We start from the raw sequence: 19,435 nt of genomic DNA, 5'->3' as shown, positions 1-19,435 counted from the left end.
ACTACCAGCTGTATCCAAGCACATCTGACAGCCGTTCGGTAGACCACATGTGTGCTCTATTCGGCACGCATGTCAACATTTACTGTATGTTATTGAAGGGTTTCCTGGAGTGTCAAAAAGAGTCATCAGTAAAGTTTTAAGACCATATCCACGGTCACACAAATGTTAAAAATAATTTAAATGATGAGCACAATTAAGGCATGTTTTCAGGTCTGGTAATGTGAAATACAAGCACAAACCATCCATCCATCTGTTCTGTAGAATAAAAAAAGTTGTGGGTTCCTCCAGACTAATGACCCACCACACTGAGTATCACAGATTACCTGCACTCTGAGTCTGTAGTTGGAGCTCTAATTCACATGTGGATGTAGACAATTGTCCCAACCGTGTTTGATGGCATAAAACCCTCTCTTCTCTCTGGCACTGTTCTCCATTGAGGAATGTTAGTTAGGTGGTCATTGTACTTTAATGCAGATGTGTAATTTCATAATTGGTGGTTGTTTTTCAGTTTTGAGCAAAGAACATGCAAAATTGCTCCATTTTACTTACACGCCCATATTTTTATAATTGTTAAATTGAAGAAATAAGATTTTAATTATTTGAACAGTGGAAAAGTGTCCCTTTCAGGGTTATTCAGTAAATTTATTCAACATAGAAAATTTGCGGTTTTAATTATTATCTTTAAAGTTTTTTTTTTATATCAATGTCATGTCAATATGCTGTGCATCATGGGTAAAAATAGTGTGTTTTGAGTTTTAGAATGGTGATTTTTCATTTTGTGCGTAAGCATGGTCTGAGAAAGTTCTACATTTGTTCACGGAGTAAAAACAAATTCAAGTGAAACCATCTGTGCATAAAAAATTCATATACACCATTCATATGCACTCATCTGATTGGTTCTCGCCATAATATTGATCCTACCAGTTGTCAAATAGAGCTGTCAACTGTGTAACCAACCTGACTCCTGCACAACACAACTGATGGTAGCAACCCCATTGAGAAGGCAAGAAAATTCATAAATCAACCTTGATGCAGCTCATGTGTGAAATGGAAACCATTTCAGGTGACTGTCTCAAAAAGCTCAAATAGAGAAGGCCAAGAGTTTAGAAAGCTGTCATCAAAGGGTGGTTACATTGAGAAATCTAGAATATAAAACATTCATCCACAATTGTTAGGTTGCTACATAATTCCATATTTCTTGATTCATAGTTTCGACGTCTTCAGTTTGTATCTACAATGTAGAAATAAAAATAAAGAAAAATCATTGAAGGAGAAAGCGTGTCCAAACTTTGACTGGTTGTGTATGTGTGTGTGTGTGTGTGTGTGCGTGCGTGCGTGCGTGCATGCGTGTGTGTGTGTGTGTGAGTGAGGTGCGTGCGTGCGTGTGTGTGTGTGTGTGTGTGTGTGTGTGTGTGTGTGTGTGTGTGTGTGTGTGTGAGTGAGCGTGTTTGTACATGAGAAAGCGAGAGCGATTCCAGGCAACTAGAGAAGTACAGCAGAGTATATTAAATTAACTGCTGTTGGTCAGGTTTCATTGTACTATTATTATACTTGTACACCATTTTTGAACCTATCAAAGGAAGCTAAAGCAGCAAGATGGCAAGAATTATCTAGGCACTGTTCAAAACTTCATTTACAGAGCTCAGGATCAACTCTTCTTTTGTGCCAATGAAAAGAGAATGACAGAAGTCAGTTTATATTTCTAAGAAGCTTTAAAAACACATTAGTATCATATTAAATTTGACTTATTTTAACCTTCATTTGGTAAATGTCGTATGTTATTTATTTATTTGTCTTTTTCTTCCAGTTATGTACGTCTTTATTTGTTTCCAAATGATCACTGGAGACACGTAGGTCCGTAGGGATGAACATTAATCTGAGGATAACATTGCAGGTAACCACAGGCTTTAGTACTAATATCATGGAATGATCACATGAAGTAAGCTTAACCTCATTTAAAACTTTACTCAAATTAGTTTATCAAGATTTCACTAGACCCACTTGTTTTCATCAAATTGTTGCTAAAGCAAAACAATGAGTGGAGGGAATTATGAATTAAAAGGTCTGGAAAATCAAAGAATTTCATATATTTGCAATTGTAAACTCATGTAGTCTTTCAGCAAACGGTTTACTCTTCAATTGTGACCAAAAGACTAATATGGGAATTATATTTATGGTGTGTACTAATACATAATGCACATGAAACTACCTCTGTAAGTTTCCTGAATATAATTCCCTCCACGTTCCCTTTTGATTTTGTTCTGTAATGGAAGCAATAATTTAGTATTTCCAAAAATGAAACAAAATTCCATCAACAAATGATTTCCTCAGTTTCTTCCAGTTCATCCCATTATACTTACAAAAGATTCAACAGGAATCCACCATTAATGTCCCACATGTTCTTAATGGTGGTTGGTGTCCAGCTGACTGGAGGTGGATTATAAATGATACATCAGCAGCTGGTTTAAAACCTTCAAAGCTGCTTGGTGTATTTTGTTTGCCATAAGAAAATTTATTTCTATTCCAGAATATTTTTGTGTGATTTCAGTTTTATTATCCAGGATATTATTTGAGGCTGTAATGAGATTTTGTTGGTTTATGATTCACTTGCTGTGTTTTATCCAAGTGTGTGGGGTAGCCAGTTGTGTTCCTTTTACCCACTTCATAGCATGAAGTGTTAGCATTCAATCATTGTCTAACAAGTGTATACATTGCTCCTCCATCATTCCAGACTATCTGATGCTTATATCCCATTATGAACAGATATGTGTCAAAAATTACTGCTGAACGTCAGACAGAAACTAGTAATATCAATTCTGACAAACTGGGACTGTAGCAGTGATGGGTGACGACGTTAAGTTTCATCTAATGGTCACAGTTCCAGGTAATGCATAGTAACCAGAAGATGAACAGGAAGTTTTCAGTTACGTTTGTGCAATCCTTGTGTTTCGAGAGTTGGTGAAAAAAGAACAAATTAATATCTGTAAATAACTGTATGCAAAATGTTCAACAACAAACATTCCTCCGTTTTAGGTTTTGGCTATGAAGGATGTCCCAAAAGATAAGGCAACAATGAATGCTATAACTACTACTATAAACATGATAATTGTGGTGTGTGTGTGCTGTATTTAAAAGAGATGCAAATATTCTGTATAAAAAAAGGTCTTTTTAGTAATTTGCATTGGTTGATTAAAGTTTGAACTAAAATGCATTGTATGGGGAAAAAATAAATCATTGAGTGATTAACTTAAAATTAAATTTTTGTATATGCAGTAAGAGATTTTTGTAAATTTTTATTTGAAGCTTACGCAACATGAACTACTGAAATTAATTTATTAATTAAAGTACACTGTGGAAATTTTCCTGGATTCAAGTTTGTTCATTTTTTAAATAAGTCTTATGACCAACTTCAGTCCTGATCATAACTGTTCATAAACACTAGATGGTAGCACCGATATATGTTCATCACATATGGGAATTGTCAGGATTTGCAGTTGCTTCTCTCTCTCTCCCTCTTCTGAGTCCCTCATGGTTTCCACCTACCTGGGTGTGGCTGTTGCTGGCAGCAGAGCACCACACCTGTGACCAATCTCCAGACCTTCATGAGGACCAGCTTTCCACCATTCATCGCCAGTTCGTTTGTACTGCTTGTCAGTATCCACACCTTGACTTTTTGATAACTCTGTTCTCTCCGTGTTCCAGTTCTGGTCCGTTGCCTGTTGGACTATTACCATTCCAGCCGCCTGCTTGTTTTCTCCTCTCCTGCCGATTTACCTGCTCAGCCTGATCATCTGGTTCATCATCGCTTCACATTCGTTGTTAAATAAATCTATTTTTCCCTTTTACCTGACGGCGGCGCATTTGGGTCCTACAGTAAACCTCGACAGGAATCTTATTTCTAAATAGCGGTCATTTATTTAAAGGCTCATTAATTTTTTTAATGTTTGTATAACATGCACAGAAATGATTTTCAGTACTTCTCGATAAAATTACAACTAGCTAATTATAGTTCACCTATTGCCCAATGAGGGCTTTGAAATGTAAAAAAAAAATTATATAATGATCCATTGTTGAGCATTAATGCATCACAGCTTTTTGTGCATAAATATAGAATTTCAGTATTAAGTAGTGTCAGGGATTATACTGAAGTTCAGCAAATCTTACATTTATGTACTGTAGTAAAAACTCAGTGTTGTATTTGGGAGTATTCCCACTCACTGTCTCAGTGAAAGTTAGATGGAAGATGAATACCAGCTGGGTTCTCTTTCTTCAGTGGTCAGATCAGTCTGGGAGGTTCTAATCTTGTCACAAGACAGGATGTGGAACAAAAGGGGGTCTCTTCTACCAAAAGATAAGAGATAGGACTCCTTTTAATTCCAAAGATGTCTGATTTACTCACTGTGTCTTCACAGCTGATGTTAGTCACACCTTTTTATTGTGAGTCATCCACTTCTGAAGGATGAATGTCTTTGATCACTTTGGTGAAGACATGACTTATGTTGAACTGGCTGGTCAGAAATCCTTCCGAACTTCAGGATTCTGGATCAGGATCTGCTCGCTGAAACATCAGAGGCTCTACCTGCTGCCAAAGGCAGAGGGCTGCAAAGTGCAGCAGAAGTGTTCATGCTACTAGAGAGGGCCGGGTTTACACGTAATAGTGCTTTCTTTTGGAATCATTTTAAATGAATAATAACTTAGAACCACATCATATGTAACACGGAACTTAAGGGAAAAGATCAGATGTGCCGCATCCCTGAAAACAATCAAAACACCATCGTGAGAATCCACGATGGTGAATCAACAAGCGTCTGGAGGTTGTCAGGCTTGTTTCTTAGAGCAGTCACACCTAACCATCCTGACAACTGAACTGTAAGTATGATCTCTTTCATCACATAGTCAATGATGACCTAATACCATATCCACACTTCTATTCATTCGCTTTTCTTTCTTTTTTCTTTCTTTTTTTAAATTTTACAACATATAGTCTAAGCAATGGAAAAGACATGAGTAAACCCTTTATCCTATTTATTTCTTTGACGTAAATTGTTGCATATGTCCTTTCATTTCAATTTACAAGTTTTCAAAATGAAAAAATCACTACTTTGCTTTTCAAATGGGTGGTACCGGCTGCTGCATGAACAGCTGTCCACCTTCAGCTTGTAGATCCCCAGTGAAGTGGAGCTTGCCTGCCTTCAGATGGCTTGGGGGCCAATTTCCTGCTAATGGAATGTGGGGCAATTAACATCAGCAGCCTTGAGGATACGGTTTTAAAAAGAAAGAAATTATGACAGAACAGCAGGAGGGCAAATGAGCTTAATAATCTATTTTGACTTGTTCAGCCAACTTTTTGTTTCTTTTTACAGTAGAATGAAAAGCATCTTCATCTGATCCTTCTGTTTAATATCTTCCCCACCCAGCGTTGGACATGGTGAAATCATAATGGTTGGAAAACAGTTTGGCCTTTCACTCTCTCTGACCTGCCCTTTTTTCAGTCTGTTTTCTCAACCACTGCTGTTTTCTTCACCCAGGGATGGATCTGTGATTTCCAACAGAAACACCAGCATGACCCTTTCCCGCCAGCATTCCAGCACAATCCCTCCAGGCTACCCACAGCAGCAAAAAGGTTAACAGAAACATACACGCCTAACTGCAGCTGAAGCACATTAATACTGGAGTGAAACACCTTGAACAGTTTATTTTCAGTCAACAGTCGTGGATGAAAGCAGCATAAGAAGTAAGGAGGGTTGAGAAAGTTATTCTACTGATCTGCAGTTATTTGGAAGGAAGCCAGGGTGAGGGAGCACACCTGCAGTCTGCTCTGCAAAAGAAAAGAGAGAAATGGAAAAGGAAGACAGAGGAAGAGAGAAAGAGAGGAAGAGATGACAGTTAGGTGGAGAGAGAGGAAGAGGAGGAGCAACAGAGAGAAAAGAAACACCAGAGCTTCACATGTTTCACATTGTGGCTGCAAGTCGACAGGAGAGGGAAGACAGAAGCAGACAGAGAAGGGTAGGAGCAGGGTATGGTGAAGAAAAGATAAGAAGCAAGGGAAGAAAGAAAGGAAGATTTGAAAGTGAAAAGCAGAGAGAGTTGTTCTCCTGGGAATCCACTCAGACTCCAGAGACTTTGTGTCCAGAGGATCATAAAAACCAGTGTGACTGGGAGTCTAGTGGGAGAGCTGACTGGTTTGTGCACACAGTGAGCAGACTGACAAGCACCATGGCTGACAACTCGAGTGAGGGGTTGGATTATAAGGAGTCAGGGGATGATGAGCTGGACTGGGGCTACGAGGAAGGTAAAGTACTCCTCATCAGTTTGTGGAAGGATGCTGGGGAAAATGTGATCCTAGCTGGTACAAAACTGTGGTGTTTTATAATCTTGATCACAAATATTTTGCAGTTTGTATATACTTTAATTAATTTATTGAACTATGTGAAATTATTGTGCAGTGTTGATTCATGTTTTAAATTTCCATTGTGTGTTAAGAGCAGCTTACAAACTGCTAATGAACTATACCATACACCAAATAGAAGCCACATGAGGAATATGAAGAAAATGATGAATCATGAGGCTAATTGCATAAACTAAGTGTTATACAGACGGTTTTACTATCATAATATATCATGAAAGGATTGAATCTGAATGGCAAGTGTCATTTAAATTCCAAGAAAGTTGGCACACTGTGTAGAATGTAAATAGAAACACAAAGCAATCATTTGCAAATTCAACCAAATGCAGATTTACAAAGTATTCAGAAGCTCGTATTATATGTTTAAGGTGATGAACCTCGACTCAATAGTTGTCTCTCAAGAATCAATGTGATCAGGATAGTGTCATCTGTCATTAAAGTATGTATTGTGCTATCACACCAACTTCATTCATTTGTATAAATATTTTTTATTTATTTGTTTATTTTTTATTTGAAACTGAATCACCTTTACACACGCTAATCTCAAGATTCAATATTATATATTGTGATCATTGCGGCGTTATCGACAGTGTTGTTTTCATTGACACAAAAAGGCAATATAAGAAAAATATCATTTCCATGTTGTAAGTTCATTCGGATCACGTTCCTTCACTCTGTCTTCCTGTTTTGCTGCCTTTACTGAGCATGGAAGGATGGACTGTGATACTGAACTGTAACATTTTAACTGTAAGTTTGCTGAATGAACCATTGTTTGCATGAATAAGACATCAGTGCATGGCTTGAAAGTCGCAGCCGTGTCGTGTGGGAAACTTGCATCTGAAAAGAACTGCGTTCAGACAATCTTCTAAGGAAGGAAGGAAGGAAAGAAGGCAGGCAGGAACGAGTCCTTTTTTACTTTATTCAGTCCAAAAGAGCTGGTTTAGACTCTGGCCTACCGGCCCAAAAACTACCCCGTGAGCAAGCACTCTTGTGACAATGATGGAGGACATACTGCAGAAACCACAGCTTTAATTTGGGTTTTTCTGTCTTTCATGACAACCTGGTGTAAAACAGATAAGCTGAGAACTGCGTCAACCTAAGGATCAGTTAACTAGCAGTATTAGAGATGATGTAGAAATGCCTAAAAGCAAAGAAGATTTTGCACAGCTTTTTTTTATGTGAATTGTGGCAGTGGTGAAACCCTGACTCCCTTTAGTAAATAGTTGTCAAGGCTTCAGTTGCTGAGGAAAGGGGGAATGTGATGTGTCCCCTCAGCCCCCATTGCTGTGGAGCTCAGTATTCAGTGCACTGTGCTTGCAGGAGAGAGGTATAGCCAGCTCCCTTTCTCAGAGGTCCATGACTGTACTGGGTTTTCCTGAACACAATACTCACCAAATGTTTGTCCTCCCTTTAAAAACACACTGGGTTCAAAATGTCACACAATGTTGTCATTGTTCTGCTGGAGTAATTGTAAGTGAATCCAATGCAGTGTGAAGCCTATCTTTAGGATCACTTTTCCTATACCGTTTCACTCTCTCCATTCATCAATCCAGCTTCCCAGCCACCACAGTCCAGCTAAGGGTTAAGGTAGGATTTGGTGACTGGCCAAACCTCGACTACTGGTGTGACAATAAATGTCCTTGTTTAACCCTAAGAAATTAGGTTTTGAGGGTTAAAATTAAAAAAAAAAGAAAGGACAGTTTACACACACATTTTTATCTAAGAAGCTCTCTTCTTAATCAAGATGTCAGTCCAAATTTAATGGAGCTCACCACCACTGCAGGAAAAGTTCCTTGTAGCTCCCAAATCTCTGGAACAACAGAGCAAATCATGAACTGTGCAACAATTTAATAAACTCGATCACCACCATTAAATGGATTGCTCTTCAACAATAAATTTAATAAATAATTGCTAAAGTTTTTAATTCTAAATAAATTTGGACAAAATCTTTCTAAAAAATTTTTTTCTAGTAAATCTTTAAACTGACAAAGAAATAAACCAATTCCAGAAAACACTTGACCTACTAGGTGAAAGTAATAATAAGTAACATAAATAAGCTAAATGATGAATCTTCATTGTTTGGTCACATTGTCACAATGCTTTGCTGGGGAAAGAACAGACCTCGTACTTATCAGTAAGATCTGTGCGTTTCCTGTTTGACTGCCTGCTGATAAAATAACCTCCTGCTTTAAAGCAACACACTGCACATACAAACACAGATCATAAAGTTGACAATGTATTTGAATACTTAAGGATTTTTTCAATCATAGGTGTAGAATGGGGACTCCATTTCCCAGCAGCCAATGGCGAGTACCAGTCTCCCATTAACTTAAACTCCAGGGAGGCTCAGTATGACCCTTCCCTCCTGAACGTGGGCTTATCACCAAACTACGTGGTGTGTCGAGACTGTGAGGTCATCAATGATGGTCACACTGTCCGCATCGTTCTCAAGTCCAAATCAGGTGAGCCTCAAGAAGAAGTAAAAGAATCTCAAAAATCATGAACCAATGATTTAAGAACTGTAAGAGTGAGTTTTTATTTTTTTGCTGCCAATCAAGTCACTTTGATTTGTGTCCTACTTCCTCCGGGTGCTTGCCCACAATGCCTCGGTTTTCCTGTGCCGTCTTCAGTCGTTATTGGGGGTCCGTTGCCTAGCGATCATGAGTTTGAGCTTCATGAGGTTCGATTCCACTGGGGAAAAGAGAACCAGAGAGGATCAGAGCACACTGTCAACTTCAAGGCTTTCCCAATGGAGGTACTGCAATTACACATTCACACAGAACAGGAGAGAAAGAGAGAGAGAGAGAGGGAGATAAAGCCATGACCATGGTGAGAGCTGCACTTGTAGAGTCGAACAAACAGCCTTCGAAAGTGTCTGTGTGTTCAGATGGCTGTCCTTCAGACTGCAGTGTAGTTTTTGAGTCCTTGAAGCCCAAATCTGTTTTATCTTCTCTAAGCTTCTGAAGTCAATATGTTTCAATGAGTGCGTGTTTTACTTTAGGTGACATGTATATCCACAGGTCTAAACTTTATACCAATAGTCTGATAAATATTCAACAGATAACACAGTAGTTTTTTAAAAATAATATTTTAACATTTCAATTTCTTTCTTCAAATTTTAGGCGATAAAATCAAGAATAAAAAGAGATGATCGATACCATTCTACCATTCAAAATCAACACAGCACTATTTCCTTGGAAATATGCATTTGGCATACTATTCTGCATTTGATTATGCTAGAAATAGTCCTTTTATCTAGCTAAAGAAGAATTTTAGTGAAGGATTTCAGATATACCTGTTTTCTCAGAAGAAAAGAGAATGTTTCACATAATGTTGAGCTATTCCTTTACAGGTCACTATTTTAACCCCAGTTGCTGTCATTCAGTCTGCATGTCCTGAGACTAACATCTGGCGTTTATTTTAAAATCAAGGTCAAATATGAATTCTTACAAATTTAACTTAATTTGATGATGCTTAATACATTATTTCTCAATTGTCCATGGCTCTGTTCATTGGATAGAGATGCAGAATAACCCCACAAACAGTTCTCTCACAAGAAATAAATTCAACAACTCTCAAAATTTTGCATAACAACATGACTTGTGACGTCTAGTGTTAGCTAATGTTAACTAAACTATTAACAACTATTGTGCACACATGTTTTGGAAAACACTTTTGTGCTTTTAAAGGTGATATTGGAGAACAGCAAAAATTTCAGGTCAGATTTTTTTAAAGTTATTTATTAATTGGACTTGAGTATTACTAAAGGTAAGGGATGTTGGATATCAACCAAATTAATAATGCAGAATTTTTAACCCCATTTCATAATCGCAAAATGCTCATCTGACAGTCTTAAACAGATATTTGTTTGTATTTACATTTATAAATGATTGTCAGTGAGATACGTACATGTTAATCATCACTTTTATCAAATCCTGTCTCTGTCTTGGCTTTTTCTTCTCTCATATTCTTGTTAACTTGACATAGGAGCAGGATTGAAAGTCCAGCTGGTGGTTTGTCACTCTTGTACTTCCCACTGTTCCCTACACCTGTTCACAACAATCACCTCTCCAATGCAGACTGTGTTCTCTCGTCTGTCTGTCTGTAGCTCCATCTAATTCACTGGAACAGCACTTTGTTTAACTCGCTGGAGGATGCTCTGGGAAAGAAGAATGGCATCCTCACCATAGCTCTATTTGTGCAGGTAGGAATCCGCAGCAAGAGTTAGCAGGCTGGTGGCTGGACAGCAGGTTCCATTTAATGCTTCATGTTCAAAGAAGAAATGTTAATATAAATTGGCTTTTCAGACCAAGATCAGTTGGTATTACCTTGAGATTAAACATGTATATTTTTCCATTTTATTTTGACACTGCAATTTATAACAGTCATTGATACACATTAAATGTACAAAATATACAAACAACCCCTTCTCTGGCTTTCAAATTCAACTGTTGCCCATGTGGCCTGATAGACAACTTTAAATGAATGCATGACTTACTTGGTTGTCTAGTCATCACTAGACTGGCTCTTCTAGTCTCAGCATGCATAGTAATTAGTATTCTCTCTGTTATGAGACACTTGGGTCTGACTTGCTTGTGAAGACTCTCAGTCATTCAGGTCATGTGATCTTTGAGTTGAATATAGTCAAATGGACTTGTGGGAAAAGCTTGATGTTTCTCTGCTCATTCAAGTGATTTTTTTCAGGTGTTTTGACCTGTTTTTAAGTGAAAACTATCTTATTAATTTACGTGTGATGATAATAATGATGAGGATCATTAGTGATCATAACAGAATTGTGTTTCCCGGTATTCTTTGATTCCTAGTTTATTGTGGTACAAACTGACTTAACCTGCAGCTGTCCAAACCTTTATGACGCCCTAAGCAGATAATGTTTTTCCCTCCCTCCCCCCATTCCTAAAATTGCTCACTATTGTCAGTGCCAATTGTTACATCACACACTTTAATTTTGACATGCAACTGTTGATCTTAATGAGAGAACATACTAATTACAGATTGGTTTGAACCTTCCTGTGTAATTTTAGAACAATTGCACAAGTTGGAAAACAACTTCAGTTACATTCCTACAAAATTGATTTTCCATTGCATTGGTTCTTAGTTCCAGTGCTGGAAAAATTCTGTAGTTTATGAGGAGAGGAAACCATTCCACATCAGAATACCTACAATGAGAAAACCCCAGCTATCAGGTCAATCCTGGTTACACTCCGGAAACACTGAGTTTTTAATATCTCCTTCACTTCATATTTCCTGTTTGCTCCCTTTAGTGACTTCATTAGGTCTTTAGAAGATACATTGACAAATCATGCAGCCACTACAGTCCACAAAAACTTAATGTGTTGTGCTTTTATCAGATTGGTAAGGAGCATCTGGGTCTGAAAGCCATCACTGAAGTTTTACAGGACCTGCAGTACAAGGTGAGAATAATAATGATGATAATGATCATTTCCTGCATATGTATAAGATGCTTGATGAGTAATCACTTTGTGATCACAACAATTATTATTAATTTTTGGTACCAACAGGGAAAGAGCAAGATAATCCCCTGCTTCAATCCCAACACCCTGTTACCTGGTGAGCAAAAAATGACTAAGAATGAAACCTTGTGAAAACTGTTGATTGTTTGATTACATTTCCAGAGTAGAATAGAATAGAATAGAATAGAATAGAATAGAATAGAACACATTTTACCAGGATGCCATTACTCTCCAATATTCAATATGTAAACAGCTGGTGCTTTATTAATGTGCAAAACATTATCAAGATGAACACCAGATAAATACTTTGCAGATGGTTTGTAGACCGTATCGCTTTCAATTTTAGCTGTGGTTAGCATATGCAGGTTAGCAAGCTGCTGTCACTGCTTTTTGCATCCCATTTTTTTCTGCCTTCAGATCCTTTACTACGAGACTATTGGGTGTACGAGGGATCACTGACCACGCCACCCTGTAGTGAAAAAGTGATTTGGATCCTGTACCGATACCCTCTCACCATTTCACAGTTACAGGTAAAACATAAATATCAAAAAAAGAAAGCAGAACTGGCTGTTGAAAGGTGTTGGGGAGATCTTAGTACTAGTTACCTGGTTGTCCAAGACTGAAATGGAATAAATCTGTAGACAGAAGTAAACAGATCTGACTTGAATCTGATCCTCGTATTGATATTAAAGGAACCATTGTCCCAAAAATGCTAGGCAAAAAAAAAGCTAGGCAAAAAAAATAAATAAATTACCAAAGCGAAAAATAAAATATCTTCACACATCTTCTTTTGATATAATCCCAGTCTCCACAGAGCTCACTTTTTAACTTGTGGTGAAGGTAGTAAAGGATTTAACAACTCAAGAGTATAGATTGTTTTTCTCTGGTGGAGAACAAACCAGCATCAGACACTTGTTCTTTACATGAATACTAACGTTGATTGGAAAACAAAAAATTAGCCATTTATTAAATGTAATTTTATTGACTCCAAATGTTGATAGAGATGTAAAAACCAGAGGGGGAGACGAGATGAATCTTTCGCTCGCAGCAGAGAAGTTGATCTTGTCGACTAATATGGTTCACACTCCCACTTCAGATGGTGCACATGCTGGTGATTTTAGGTTAGCATATATTAAATTTGTCTTTTTGAGGGTGAAAAGCCCATAAAATTACCATGACTGTTAATGGGCCAGTATTAATCCAAGGCATAACTTTAAACTCCTTTCCCCAGGTCTTAGGTCAGCCTTCAAAACAACAACACAAATGTTAAATTAATTTATATGCAAATTATTAGTCAATAAATAAATTAAAGTTGGCCACCTAGCACAACTGGATACTTAACACTGTAAGCACTTTAAAGGCAGTTAAAGTACTTGTATAAATATTACACTATAATTACACATGTGTGTGATTAAATTTTTGATCTATTAGAAAATTGCTAAAATAGCAAATAACATTTCTTTTTTCAAAAAGTATTATTTTGACACTGATTAACTAAATACTTTTTCTCACTGAAAATTCACTCATTGAAACGCAAGTTTTTAGAGAAAGAGAGAGCCACAAAATTAAGTTAGCGCCTCATAATTTCAGTGCATAGAAAACTTTGTAGACAGTCAGCGTCATACGTTGCATAAATGTACCTTGTTTGGCGTTTCTTGTTTTAGCCATGGTCCCACTGTTAGATGAGCATGAGCAGCAGCAGGAGTGTCCTCACACAGAGCGCATCTGGCAATTATTGGCCACTAAAAGGTTACTAGAGATGTGTATATGCACAGTGTATATGTGCATGCTAAGGTGCATTTGTGTGTTTGTGTAAGTCACTCAACAGTTGCTATGTGCACATGTTTTTGCACAGAGACAGTGCAGTATAATCCTTTTGTTAAGTCCATAGCTCAAGAGCACGGGAACTGTTGTCATGTTTGTTTTGAGCAATGTAGTCATCCATCATACAATACACGCTATGGAAGTGATAATATCTGCAATGACTGTGTTTACACATGAACAGGATGTCAGCCCTTGGGGTTCTTTCTGCATCAATTCAGGGCAAACATTTTGATCGATGCAAGAAAATATCAACAGATGATTTATTCAAAATGATGTGTAAAAAGCTCACAGTGTGTGCTGAGTAAATACAGGCTGTTCACTGTCTACCGTGCTTTGGGCAAATGCTGTTCCTGTTAATATCTGAAATTACTAGAACTATTACAGGAACACTTTTACACCAGTGCAGAGCAAATTCAAACCATTATAATGCTGAATAACCAATGCCAAAGGGCAAATTAAAATTTATTTTTAGTCAGACAGCAGCACAATACAAATTTCAGATCCTATTCCTCTTTGTCAACAATAAAATTAAGAGACTCTTTTTGGGATCTTTTTTCAATGCAGACTACTAACTAAATTCTTATAAAGGTCACAAGTTCCGGGAATAACACTGTGCTTTTGTTGATCTTATTTGACAAAACTCTCATGTGTCGAGACTTGACGTGAGTTTTTGTCCTCTACGCTGAGGGCATTTCTATTTTATCTGTATAGATTGAAGAGTTCCGAAGACTGCGGTCCCACGTCAAAGGGGCGGAGCTGCTAGATGGGAATGATGGGTTGTTGGGCGACAACTTCCGTCCCACCCAGCCGCTGAGTGACCGGACAGTCCTTGCCGCCTTCCAGTGACTTTCATGTTCCACCTTTACCCCAGACATACTACAGGACATGCAGTTAAAGTATAGAAGGTAAGGATGTGGGCTCTGTTGTTTTCACAAAAAAGAACTGCAAACATTTATAAATAAATGTCCAGAAATCATCAAAGACTTTCTATCTATGAAATCTGGAAATATTGGGTCCTGCTATCCATGTGATAGCAGGACACACACCATCTACCTAGGCAAGTTTCTAGTACAGTTAAGGTCCTGCCAATAATATGATAATCTTTTATCTCATCCTTTTAGAATATTTTACGGTTTCCAGATTGCATTGAATGTAACAGAATGTCTCTATTGGGGCTGCAGTAGCTCAGTCAAGTCTTGGGCGGGGGAGTGGAGGGTAGCCGGTTCAAGGCCCAAGTGGACCAAAAAGTTCCGAGGGTGAACTGGCAGTGGGAGGTGCCAGTTCACCTCCAGAACACTGCTGAGGCACCCTTGAGCAAGGCACCATCCCCTTACAAGTTGCTCATTGGGGTGCAACATGAAGTAGATGCCCACCGCTCTACCTCTCACTATTATCTGCATGCTTACAGTCCCCTTGTGTGTGTGTGTGTGTGTGTGTGTGTGTGTGTGTGTGTGTGTGTGTGTGTGTGTGTGTGTGTGTGTGTGTGTGTGTGATAAGATAGAGTAGCTAAATAATTTCCCCAAGGGAATAAATAAGATACATTTCTTCTTCATATATAGTATTAATATAATACACTAGAAGATGTGAGGGAGACCACCAAATGAATCCACCTCAAACAACAAGCACTGTATGAAATTAAAATGATCAAATTTATCAAACATTTGTACATATAAGTAGGGAGTGTCTTTCGTACTTTTATTTCATGTCTTCCTTCTAAATCAACATTCCACAACTATTTCAGGTAGTGTTTAATTAATTGTTCACACGATAGATACCAACAACAAACAAACTGACCACTGAGTGTATTGTAGGTCGTATACCAGATTTTGACCTAGACGTGTTAGTAGGTTCGGTATATTTCATCATGAGGGACAGATTTAAAATGGAAATAGACATACTGTCCCTGAGGTATTTGGTTCCCCTGGTACCACAGTGTAATGAATCAAGCCCTGGAAGAACTAACCCAGTTCGTTTACTAATCTGGGACCAGCCTATATTCTGCATGTAGAGTAAGGGGATGTAGCTCAGCAGCAGCAGAGGTACAACGGGGCAGAAACACAGAAGAGGTGAAGATAGATACGACTTTTATTCTGAGGGAATGTGGTCAGGTTAGCATTCCACGCTATGTAAAACAGAATAGCAAGGTCCTGCAGAAGAGCTGCATAATGTTGTTTGTAGCAAACAGTCTGCTGCTTTCTCTTCTAATTAACCGTAGTACACAACAGTGTCACAGACACAAGAAATGTCGACCATAACCTGTAACAAATGCCATGATTTCAATACAAAATTGCAAACTTATTTTATGTTACAAAGCAACACATCACAGATTTCTTCACAAAGGAAATGTAATTATAGTTCATACAGTCTATAATATATAAAATGATAAGTCTAGCAAAATGTATGAAGCAAAGTGAAGATGAGATAAATGGCTACTGTGGAGAAGGGAAGTGAGAACGCCAGACGGATGAAAGAGGAGGCGATAAAGGGAGGGGGACATGGGGAGAAAGAACAGAGGACTTTTGTTTACAATGGAAACTGATACTTGTGGGGTCCCAGCAACACAAACCCACCTGAGATACTGACCAATACAACCGGCTATTACTGGCTAATAACAATAGATGTTGCTGTGGAATAAAGATCACAATCACAGGAAGAAGAAGAAGAAAATAGTTGATGGGAATGTTTTTGCACGTTTTTGGTTTTGGACAAGTGGCACAAGTTGAAATACAAACTGATGGTGTTTGAGAAAATTTTATAGGTCTGTAAAGTAAACAGATCTGGGAGTGGAAATGTGTCATTTGATCAAAGTCTGCAAATTTTCCTCTAAATGTTCTTGGCCAGATGATTTTTTTTGTTGCTTTTGCAGTATATCCACTGCACACTGATAGAATATGAATTGTGATATTGATAGTGAGATACTGCCTCCAGCTACATTTGTAGTACTTTACATACGTAATACATACGTAAGGTCAAGGCGGATGACCGCCCTCCAGAGCATGGGTCCTGCCCGGAGTTTCTTCCTCAATGAGGGAGTTTTTCCCCGCCACTGTCGCTTATGCTTGTTCTGGAGGGCATTGTTGGCTTTCTATCTGTAAAGCGCTTTGAAATGTCTTCAGATATGATTAAGCTTATAAATAAAAGTTGATTGAGTTGAAGTTGATTGATTGATAGTAGTCAGTATTCAGGTACGATTCAGTGAGCAAGACAGAAGACAGCAAGAATGTGTCTACTCCCCAGATAATTTGTGAGACGTGTCACTAAAATGGACGTTGTGGGACAAAGACTTCACGATCGTTTCTAGAAATTGTATCTATGAGTTCTTTCAGTCTGGACAAATGTAACACATTAACGCTCGTTTTTTCATACCAACAAAATGAAACATAATTTCTCCATCTGTAGGAACATTCTCATTGCACAACCTATCTAGGACTCTGGAGCTTCTATAAGTAAGAAGTTACCTAAACATATTCTACTGGCATAAAAATATAGTTAACATGGTTATCAATTGTCTTTTTAATAATTTGATTTTATCTTTCATTACAGAAGAAGAGTAAAAATAAAAGTTATGAAGACGGAAAAGGAAATGGAGGGATGGAAGGAGTGGAACTTGAATTACTGATCTCTTACCTTCACCGTGAGCTTTTGTGCATGCGTGTGTGTGTGTGTGTGTGTGTGTGTGTGTGTGTGTGTGTGTGTGTGTGTGTGTTCCTGTTCATGCCCTAATTAGATGCGAATTAGATGAAGTGGGATTTATATCAGACTTTCTCTGCTGTTGAAATGAGAGAAAATAAAAGTCACAGATATACCTGTATACACACACACACACACACACACACACACACACACACACACACACACACACACACACACGACCTTAGGCAGGTCTGAATGTACTACATTAGAACTGCTGCACAGGCTAAACACACCCTGTGCAAACTGTACTTCTAACATAATATTTACCTCCAGGAGACTGTGTTTTTGCTACTGTTTTTTTGTTTGTTTGTTCGTTTGCATGATTATTCAAAAAGTTACAAACACTTTTAAATGTTACATTTTTGTCATTTTTGAATTGGGGCAAATACAAAAATGTTTCTTCTTCTTGGAGAATGGGATGCAATGCTTACACAAAAACAACACAACATCCCTGTAAGATTTAAGAGGAGGTGCAGGTTATATTATGGACACATTTCATTATTACTTAAAACTCCCATCAGTAGAGCTCCAATCATTTTGTATATGAATGCTTCTAGGTATATTTATATTTACAGCTGGCATACCAAGCATTAAATCTGTTGGATAATTTCATTTTTTGGATTTGTACCAAATTGCACACACACACACATATGCAGTATATTGTATTGTTAAATTTTTCTTAAGGTGAAAAAAGCTCTATTGTTGACGAAAAACATCCTGCATCTGCCTCTTGATCCAGATCTGCACCAAAATGTGATGGGGCTTTCTGCTGCACTGAAATCTGTTTTTGTGTAATCCTGCTGAAATGCTGACATACAAACTACAAACTGATCCAGGTTAAAAAAGTCTTCTAACTTTGCCTCTTTCTGCAACTTAAGAAAGTCTAACAAATAAAAGTTTATTTAAAAAAGAATAATAATTGTTTTCTTTCCGTTGCCAATAGAGCTTGACTAATTTGAATATTTCATTGCTTAAACCAATAAAGTAACGTGATCCATGGATCCATGTGTGTGTGTGTGTGTGTGTGTGTGTGTGTGTGCGTGCGTGCGTGCGTGCGTGCGTGTGTGTGTGTGTGTTTGTGCTGCAGTAGACGGTGACTCCTGAAAATTTTTACCGTACCACAATAAACTATAACAGACTTACTAAAACTATAAATGTAACAAGATAAATATCCAGTGTTTAAATATCAACAGTGGATTGATCCATCCAATAATATATACAGACCACAATCAAGTCCAGAGACTAGCAGAAACACAATGGTGAGCCACAATGTGAGACTGGTTTATACATTTTTTTTCACCATTAACCCTCACGATGTAGCCTAGTTTACATCTCCCACTAATCTAAGATTAGAACAAATTATTTATATGTTCCACCACACACAATCTAAATACAAATCAAATCTGTATTGTTCTACAAATAAAGGTCACACAAATAGTCCAGGTTCATACAGTGAAATAGTACAGCAACCCTCCACTTGAAAAATCCTGAGGAACTGATAGAGGCGCCTTGAAATGTTCACACCACACTCCAACGTGATGTCCAGTAGACCTTCAATTCATACGTCCGGTATTGAAAAACATGCAAATAAAATCAAAGGTAATTCAGACAACACCTACAGACAGTTAATCCATTGTTAATTCATCCTAAATGGGAACATTTTTCTTACACTCTAATTTTACACACTTATAGGCTGGGGTATACACACACACACACACACACACACACGCTGAAGTGCACCCTGGCAGTGCTCAGGAGGTGAACTGACACCTTTCCATCAGAGCCACCCTCTGGTTCTCTCTTCAATTCCCTGTGGACTGAGTTATTCCTACAGTTGACTTCCATTAAGGACAGACAGACTGATCCATTTGGCAAACATGGAGACTTACCTGATTTGAATAAATGTTCTGTTTACTCAGTTGCATTTGTCTCTCTGTCTCTAAGACAATTAAACGTACCGCGGGCATGTTCAAATATGGGTATCCAAATTCTGGAAGGTGTTTCAGGGTGTGGTTGTTTT

The 19,435-nt window shown here is 38.0% G+C and overlaps 1 protein-coding gene across 2 annotated transcripts; it reads left to right on the top strand.

Annotated features, from left to right (window-relative positions):
• The first annotated feature begins 5,848 nt into the window (after positions 1 to 5,848).
• Positions 5,849 to 18,297, top strand: ca8 (carbonic anhydrase VIII). 2 transcript variants are annotated; one of them, XM_068340907.1, is made up of 10 exons: positions 5,850 to 6,292; positions 8,677 to 8,868; positions 9,037 to 9,161; positions 10,515 to 10,610; positions 11,776 to 11,838; positions 11,947 to 11,995; positions 12,316 to 12,428; positions 14,434 to 14,627; positions 17,122 to 17,168; positions 17,266 to 18,297. In XM_068340907.1, the coding sequence occupies exons 1-8, from the start codon at positions 5,947 to 5,949 to the stop codon at positions 14,566 to 14,568; spliced, it is 1,119 nt and encodes a 372-aa protein (XP_068197008.1). In that variant the 5' UTR covers positions 5,850 to 5,946; the 3' UTR covers positions 14,569 to 14,627; positions 17,122 to 17,168; positions 17,266 to 18,297. The 2 variants fall into 2 exon arrangements, with proteins under 2 accessions (XP_068197009.1, XP_068197008.1); XM_068340908.1 differs by lacking the exon at positions 17,122 to 17,168 and having other exon boundaries at positions 5,849 to 6,292.
• The last annotated feature ends 1,138 nt before the right edge of the window (positions 18,298 to 19,435 follow it).

Source organism: Antennarius striatus, chromosome 18 (assembly GCF_040054535.1).
Source record: "Antennarius striatus isolate MH-2024 chromosome 18, ASM4005453v1, whole genome shotgun sequence".
Lineage (NCBI taxonomy): Eukaryota > Metazoa > Chordata > Actinopteri > Lophiiformes > Antennariidae > Antennarius > Antennarius striatus.
The sequence above is the reverse complement of the archived record's forward strand: the minus strand, read 5'-3'. Positions and strand labels throughout refer to the sequence as shown.

Coding starts and splice junctions, on each gene's coding strand:
- ca8 (XM_068340908.1), top strand. CDS start 5,947: ATGTTTCACATTGTGGCTGCAAGTCGACAGGAGAGGGAAGACAGAAGC. Junction 11,839..11,946: donor TACAGGACCTGCAGTACAAG/GTGAGAATAATA, acceptor TGGTACCAACAG/GGAAAGAGCAAGATAATCCC. Junction 11,996..12,315: donor TCCCAACACCCTGTTACCTG/GTGAGCAAAAAA, acceptor TTCTGCCTTCAG/ATCCTTTACTACGAGACTAT.